The sequence below is a fragment of the Sinocyclocheilus anshuiensis genome, unplaced genomic scaffold, assembly GCF_001515605.1.
Source record: "Sinocyclocheilus anshuiensis isolate Anshui unplaced genomic scaffold, SAMN03320099.WGS_v1.1 scaffold70, whole genome shotgun sequence".
In the NCBI taxonomy this organism is placed as follows: domain Eukaryota; kingdom Metazoa; phylum Chordata; class Actinopteri; order Cypriniformes; family Cyprinidae; genus Sinocyclocheilus; species Sinocyclocheilus anshuiensis.
The window spans coordinates 3,589,541-3,598,491 of NW_015542377.1; the positions used below are offsets into that span (position 1 = coordinate 3,589,541).

At 35.2% G+C, this 8,951-nt stretch overlaps 1 protein-coding gene across 2 annotated transcripts in view; it reads right to left on the minus strand.

Annotated features, from left to right (window-relative positions):
• Nucleotides 1-8,951, minus strand: part of LOC107692417 (discoidin domain-containing receptor 2-like) — a 47,977-nt gene that overhangs the window by 14,908 nt on the left and 24,118 nt on the right. For both annotated transcript variants that reach the window (XM_016491462.1, XM_016491461.1), the window contains exon 3: nucleotides 295-397. In XM_016491462.1, coding sequence (XP_016346948.1) covers nucleotides 295-397 — 103 coding nt within the window. The remainder of the gene's footprint in view (nucleotides 1-294; nucleotides 398-8,951) is intronic.

An 8,951-nucleotide genomic window follows, 5' to 3' on the forward strand; every position in this document is an offset into this window, starting at 1 on the left:
ATTGTATTTCTATACTTCACATTTTCAAACCAGTCAAAAATTAAATATGACACTACCCTGATTAATGTCTATAAACTAGTCTAAAATGGTTCATTTTGGTGAAGAAGAATGTGTTGGGAACCATTAGAATCAGTGAAAATGCAGAAGTAATATATGGAGGAAGCATAATTACATCATTTTAGTAAGGCATTTCCCCAGATGTGGTTTGCTCCCACCAAGATAACCTGCACACTACAGCTCTTGGAAAATACTGTGTGTGTGTGTGTGTGTGTGTGTGTGTGTGTGTGCTCATACCTGCCATATTTTGCTGCTGTGGAATCAGACCACTGACTGGACGCTGAAATATCTTCATCTAAGATCTGGCCTCTGGACATTCCCAACGGGGACCGACACACACCTTTAAAAAAAAAAAGTTGTTAGTGTTTATATGACTACCAACTTTTATTTGCAAATAACACTGTGACATCACCCATCTTGCAGATATAAGTCTAAACAACTTATAAACATGCATGCAATACTTAATATTAAAATGTAACTTTCATATAGCTTTTTTTTTTCCTACTTCCTATGCATTTCAGTGACTTCCCTTATTTGTCTGCATGAACAATAAAGATAGTTACTAAAATTTAAATAATTGTTAGCACCTGACTTTTATAAATAATATTTCATATTATAGATTGATATAGCTTTTTATTACAATATATCATAATTATAAATGATAAAAAAGATCAATTATTCTTAAATTTTTCATTTGTGTTAATTTCCTTAAAAAACAGCATTTAAAACGTCTATTTTTTTTATTACTATATTTTTCATTTTACTTTTCGAATTTAATCATTTGTATCAACAGTGGATGACTGGTTGAAATGATTTTGGTTGAAAAAAAAAAGATTTTAAATCAGAAGGTGGATAAGAAAACGTCTGTTTTATTACGTCTTAAATTGATTTTTCCGTACTGCTGGTTCGTCTGGTCAGAGGAGAACTGGCCCCCCGACAGCCTGGTTTCTCCCAAGGTTTTTTCTCCATTCTGTCACCGATGGAGTTTTGGTTCCTTGCCTCTGTCGCCTCTGGCTTGCTTAGTTGGGGACACTTCATTTCCAGCGATACCGTTGACTTGATTGCAAAGATACTATTTAAACTGAGCTGGATGTTGACAACACTGAAAAATTAGTGTTTACTATTGTCATTTTGCATTATTGACACACTATTTTCCTAATTAATGCTGTTCAGTTGCTTTGACACAATCTGTATTGTTAAAAGCGCTATATAAATAAAGGTGACTTGACTTGACTTGACAAGAATAAATTAAGTTGATTTTTAAACATGCTAAAATTGACTGATTAATTTGGCCTGTGAGAAGGGATGGGTCTTGGAGAACTCTTGTGTACACAGAAGAATAAATGGCTTTATAACACCATACCACCTGCTGATGAATGGTACAATATATATATATATATATATATATATATATGATTAAACAGTACTTTTTTTTTGGATTTTTTGTACATATTTTGATTGCAATATCACATAATACTGTCAGAACAAGAGAGGATATTTATATAAACTCTCTTAATCTCCCTTAATATCTCATTTTCTTTGAGTGTCCTTGTGAAGAACCGGACATGTAAAAAAAAGAAAAAGAAAAAAAAAGTGTACAAGGACACTCCTATTCCAAGTGGCCCCTCCATTTCAACAAAATAGCCTTTGTGATCCTGCCAGCAATAGCAAGGATAGTGGTGAAGGGCTTTTTGTCTCTTTTCTTTTTTTTTCTTTCTCTCCTCCAAATGTTTGCATAAAAGTCAAGATGGGGGAAACCTCAGAGGCTTGGTTTTGGCAATGACAAGCTGATATAATCCAAAACGAGCTGAATCCCCCAACAAAAAGCTCTTCCAGATGTAATAGAACGACCTCCTCCCCCATCACTCACTCTCTCTCTCTGGCTGTTTCCTTAACACACATATATACTCATGCTTAAATATAGACACATACATTTATAAAAGCTCTAAGACTGGGCAATATATTGAATACTCACAATATATTCACAATGATTTTTCAGGCGATATCAAATTCACATATTAAATGCTAACATGAAAGTAATATACAGTAGTTTTCATGTATTAAAATTTGTATTTGGAATGTTATATAAGTAAAATAAACATTATATGTAAGTAAATGTTGCTTTTTATTTTTATAAATATTTATAAAGTATAACTAGTATAGCTAATATTAAAAGCAACATTGAAAACATTCATTTTTTTAACCATTCTTAAATAACTATTAAATACATGGCAGTATATATATACTGTATATATAATAGTATTTATATAAAGTATTTATAATAGTATCTATCTATCTATCTGGGTTTTTGAGCATCAAAACAAAAGTTTAATACAGCTTTAATATTTCCATACATTTGAATGTCCTGTTAAACTTTTTTTGAGCAAAAAGAAAAAAAGACTATCGTACATCACCATGATTTATAGAAAAAAATGTCATAGTGCAACAATAGTTTATATACAAAATACTAATTAATTGTCATTAACTGTCATTTTAAATCTTTACCAACTTATCCTTCAAATCACTAGGTTTGAATTGTATTAAATTGTATTAGTATGATCACTTATTATTTTATAAATTTATTTTATAAAGTACACAGGTCAGAATAAGTATGTAAGTGTTCATTTTTACATGACTGTTATACTGAATGACGATGGAACATTATTTGACCCATAATTTGACATTTTGTTTTCACAAAAGTTATTTAAAACATTAGACACTTTACTTGCATTTAATATGCTTTCTGTATATATATAGAATCACTTTGTTTTATTTTATTTGATGTGGACACCAACATGAAAGGTCTCACTCTAATATTCACACACAAAAAGAGAAAATGTACGTACGTTTGTAATTCAGGGAAGAGCTTTCATAGCTTTGTGAATCCAGGCAAAGCAGTGTTAGACAATTGACACGAGAGCACCACATAGATAAAATGTCTTGCAAATGCCCAGTACTGTGTGGCTGCAGACACAGGGCCAACTTTGTGTTGACAAATGGTCTCACAAAGCCAAAATAAAAAAAGGCATTCCCATAATTGATGTTGTCCTTATAAAAATAACTTACAACAGGGTAGTAAAATAATATGCAAATATAACATAAGACAGAGCATACTCAATGATAAAATCAACAAAATGATTTTGTGATGAATACCAAGTATTAGTTTAATAAAATAGAACCAAATTTTGGTATAGAACCAAAGTGCTTCAGTAAATTTACAGGGTCTGATCTAAAATACGGCCCATAAGAGATTTGTAGAGAGTTTGTACATTCACAATGTGTATTTACTCTGTTTTTCTACTCTCCAAGAGTGGATGGTTACAGCCTCAGTATCAAATGGAGTAAACATTCAGTTACTGAGTCTAAAAATATCCCTCACTTTAGAAAGGTGGAAAAATACTCATGTTATGTGAAGAAACTGTGGCTTTTGGTCTTTCCTCTCTCTCTCTCTTATGGGCCACTCCAGTCTTGTGCAGTAATTCATTGGTCCGAGTGGCGTTTATTTCCCCCTCCTGCCAACCAGTTTTTTCCATCTTTAATCCTTGTGAATGGCACATTTGTTCCACCATGTCAAGGTCCAAAACCTTGCAAGCACACATATATACTAATATACTGTACATACACTTTTAATCACATGTAACCTGCTAGAGGAGGCACTTGCATTATTTCTTTTCTTTTTTTTACAATAGAAAAAAGTAAGAGTCTATTACTCAAAAGTGGAAAAAAGAAGAGAGTAGGATGGTATAACTAGTCTTTGGGAATTTTAAACAGAGGAAAGTTGGCAGAGGAGATCTCTACTGAGTTCGGCAACACACTTTTCCAGAAGTAGGAAAAAAATGCTGCTTTTTTTCCAGCGGAAATATGAAGGAGCAAAACTGATATTTAAAGGGGTTACAGCATCTCTGTCCTGGAAAGAATGGAAATTCACCACCTTCATGGAAAGCGACCATTTATACAATAATATCTGAAACACTGTCATTAACTTTTGTCATTAATAGGTCAACTACTTGAATACCAAAATGATAAAAATGTAAATGTGAGAAAGACTGCTGCTGTGACTTATGAGCTACTGAACAAAATTTTTTTGAAAAACACAGAGGCTCTGGAACGAAAAAAAAAAAGAAGAAGAAAGAAATAGAAGCTGTTTCAATATACTTTCCTGTTGTCAAAATGTCTGGTATGTATAAGCCACAGACTCCAGTCTGATTGTTGAATCCATTGTAAACAATCATGCTTGGGCTCCTGCTACATTCAATAATAAACTCAAAGCAAGGTCACATCCTCACACAGCGCTCACACGCAGTTCAATGAGGTTTGAGTGATGGACTCTATCCCATTACATTTCACCACTTCTTTAGCATGGTTTTCTTTCCTTTCTAACCACCAGCCTGTAAAAAAAAAAGCTCTAAACTGAAGATTTTTTAAGTGTCTGTGATGAGAAGTAATAATATTCAGCAGCAATTATGGGATACCATGATATAATGCTAAGGCAGTGTTTCAAAGTACTGTAGTGTATTGATCCAAACTGTAAAGCAAAGCAAAGGGGGGGAAAAGCAATGAAAAAGCAACACGTAGATGTGCAGATGGTAATGAATATTGCGGCAATTATTTCCACCATGCCATGATAAATCTGTATGTTCAATATGAAGTGCACAGAAACCCTTTATGAATTAATGAAACTTGTCATTTCTCACAAACACGTTGTCACCATAGACTGTATAAAAACATGGACGTAGTGTCTGTGACGTCACCCGTAGATTTCCGAAGAGCGTTTTTGAAGCTCAAAATTGGGCGGAGGCGGCCGTCGCCATCTTGGCAGCATGTCACCCCGCGTCACTCCCGGATAATCGAAAATGGGCAAAGAGGCGGGAGCAGGAGAGAAAGAGAGCGAGAGAGAGCGCGAGAGAGACTTTTTGACTTTTATGGTCTCTTTATTACAAAAAGTTTAAAAATTTAGATTGACATCAAAGGAGAAAAAAAAAACAAATAAAAAAAAAATCAAATAAATAAAAATCAAATAAATCAGTTTTTGGTGCAAGTTTATAAAACAAACATTACTCAAATATAAATTTGCAAACCTTCATCAGAGTCAACTTCACAAATGCATTGATTAACTTCCCATTTATATTTGAACATCTGCAGATCATTTATCAACTTATAATAACTATACTCTATACTAATACGGGATTTTATTAATCCCTTCAGTATTGAAATAGCATCAGTTGATCCTTTATCATTCAATTTACTTTTTCTTGACAACCATATAGCCATCTTTGCTTGCCCAAATAAGAAGTTTAATAAAACATGACTCCTCATTTTACTTCTGCTGTACTTTGGCCCAAAAATAAACCTTGCAGGTGCAAATAATTCCCCCAGGTTTTGACACCACTCTTCCATTTTATAAAATAATGGTTGTAATCTCCCACAATTAAAAAATAAATGGAAGACAGTCTCTTGTGCTCCACAAAAAGGACAGCCCTCCCCAACCTGTGGATCGAGGTGTGCTCTGTGTCTGTTTGTGGCTATTATATCATGCACAATCCTCCATTGTAGATCTCCAGTTCTTTTCTCAATGGGAGGTTTGTACAAGGTCCTCCAGCAACCTTTAGGGGAAACGCTTGATCCAAAAAACTCTTGCCATTTAGGCTCTTTCACATTCTGAAGCTGAAGAAGATGTGACACCTTTACACACAGTACATAAATAGCTTTCTTTCCAGCATTTCTAAAAAGTCCCAGCCGGGGTGTCTTAAAAGAAAGCAAACCATTCTCCATTTCTTACCATGTTCTAATGTCAGCTGAAAAATTCAGGTCTGGGAAGACAGAAGTCTCCTCCTCTCCAACCGGTGTCTCTAATGACAGTCTATAATCAGTTGGTAAAAACTCAAAGATTTGAGTCAACAGTCTATCTGCCACTCGAACTGATCTCATGCCCAGTTTTAAAGCCAAGTTTTCAGCAGAAATCCATCCTTCCTCAGAAACAAAATGTCCGATTTTGGTAATATTTGCAGTCCACAACATTTTTCTGAGGGATCCTGATTTAAAAGCGTCTAAATCCAGTGCTGTATTAAAAAACAGTGGTTCTTCTCTCAGCCATAGCCCCTTCACACCATTTGGCTCCCGAGAGAAACTGAAAAATGTCCATGTTTTTAACATTGATCTTTAAAAAAGTGGCAGTCCTGTCAGGTCTAGTTTTTCAGTGTCAATAAGAAACAAGTGGCGGTCTAATCCCATATTGCCTGCTCTCTTCAAAAGGGTACAGGCTACCCCAGCCCAGCTTACATCTTCCCCATATAGGAGTCTCTGAGCCGCCTGGAGTCTAAAAGCTCTGACTCTGGATTTAATGTCGACCAACCCCTGTCCTCCTTCCTGTATTGACAGATAGAGTACTGGTGCCTTCAACCAGTGCTGTCCTGACCAGAAGAAGTCCACCAGGCGCTGTTGAATTCTTCTTACCAGGTCTTCCGGAGGCTCTAGAATCATCATTTTGTGCCACAAAGATGATGCAACCAGGTTGTTACAGACCAGGGTTCTCCCCCTATAGGACAGCTGGGGTAGCAACCATTTCCAGTGAGACAACCGAGCACACACTTTTTCCACTAGTCCCTCCCAATTATTTTTTCTATATTCATCTGTCCCTAAAAAAACACTTAAATATTTAAACCCCACTCTCCCCCACTGCAAACCACCAGGTAGTGATGGAGTAATAAAGTCTTGACCACACCACAAAGCATCACTTTTTTGCCAATTAACTTTGGCTGAAGACGCATTCCCATAACATTCCAAAGCCATTTTTACACACTCAACATCATTTTGATTTCTAATTAAAACTGTGACATCATCTGCATATGCAGAGAGCTTAATAGGACACTTAAAATCCAATGTATTGACCTGTAGACCTGTTAGCTGTCTTCTCAGTCTACATAGTAAAGGCTCAATGGCTATACTATAAAGTTGACCTGAAATAGGACAACCTTGCCGAATGCCTCTATTGACTTTCACAGGAATACTGAGGCCACCAGCCATTTTAATCATACATGTGGCCCCAGCATACAGCAGTTTTATTTTGGAAATAAAATTGTCTCCAAAACCAAAAGCCTTTAAAGTATCAAAAAGAAAAATATGATCAACTCTGTCGAAGGCTTTTTCTTGGTCTAAAGACAGAAAACCTATATTGGTATTATTATAAGAGGCAAAGTCAAAAATGTCCCGTACCAAATGTAAGTTATCTAGTATAGATCTATTTTTTATACAATATGACTGATCTTTATGTATTACTGTATGCAGTACACCATTTACCCTATTGGCCAAACATTTTGAAAAAATGTTATAATCAGAGCCTAAAATTGCTACAGGTCTCCAGTTCTTTAAGAATGTCAGGTCACCTTTTTTGGGGAGTAGCATTAAAACTGCCCGCTGACAACTCAAAGGAAGAACTCTTTCTTTGATACATTTTTGGATTACCTCAAAATAATCATGACCAATAATATTCCAAAAACTCTTATAAAATTCAGCAGGTAATCCATCCAATCCTGGCGTACGTCCTGAGGAGAGTCCCATAACAGCAGCAGTAATCTCTTCAAAAGTGAGTTCAGTGTCCAAAGATTGTTTGTGTTCCAATGTTAAAACAGGAAGATCTTGTAACAGTTGATTTCTGCACTGTTCATCTGAATTGTCAGCAGCATATAAATTAGAATAAAAATCCACAGCAAGTTTGCGCATCACTATTGGGTCTGAAGTGTTACATCCATTGTTGTCCTTTAAAACATAAAACATACATCCTTGACCTGCTTTTCGCTCCAAGTTAAAAAAATAAGAAGAAGGTCCATCCATATCTCTTATCTCTTAAAAACGACTTCTTACAAGTGCTCCTTTAACTTTTTCATTTAAAAAGGAGCTTAGCTGATTCTTTTTTTCAGCCCACAGATCTTGTAGATTCCTAGTATCATCATCATTCATTTTCTTTTCAATGTCCATGATCTCTTTTTCCAACCACTCTAATGTCTTTTTCAGAACTAAAGAGGAATGAGATGTATATTGTTGACAAAACCCTCTTATGTGCACTTTACCAATTTCCCACCATTGAATGACCTAAAGAGGAATATTGTTGACAAAACCCTCTTATGTGCACTTTACCAATTTCCCACCATTGAATGACACTAATGACACTTCACTTTTCCAGGCTTCCCAAAAAAGTTTAAAATTCTCACAAAAATGTTTATCATCCAAAAGTTTAACATTAAAATGCCAGTAATAACTCATATGCTTTCTTTCAGTTAGTATATACTCAATTGTGATAAGTTTATGATCAGAAAGAACAGTTGGGGTGATAGCTGTATTAACAATCTTATTTCTCAGATTGTGTGATATATAAAACCTATCCAAACGTGCACCAGAAACGCTTCCATTGCTGACTTTCATCCATGTATACTGCCGTACTGATGAATTATGCTCTCTCCATACATCTGAGAAGTTAAAATTTTTTATAATATTAGCTAAAAAAATAGCTGACTTTGCATGAGGTTCTTCTCCAGTCCTATCTTGTGTAAAGTCTAAAGTGCAGTTCCAATCTCCACCTAGTACAATAACATCACCATCCTGCTGTTGTTTTAAAAATTGCTCTAGTTTAATAAAAAACTGTACTCTGTCTTCTCCTATATTAGGAGCGTAGATGTTCACAAACAAAACATGAAAATTCCTAATTTCAGCCCTTACAGCCAATAATCTCCCTGATACCACTTCATGTTTTGATAAAATCTTTGTTTTGAGAACAGGGGAAAAGAGCACAGCCACTCCTGCACTTAAATTAGTCCCATGACTAAGAATTCTCTCTCCTTCCCACCACAAGCCCCAATCAATCTCATTATTTTGATTGCTATGGGTTTCTTGTAAAAAAA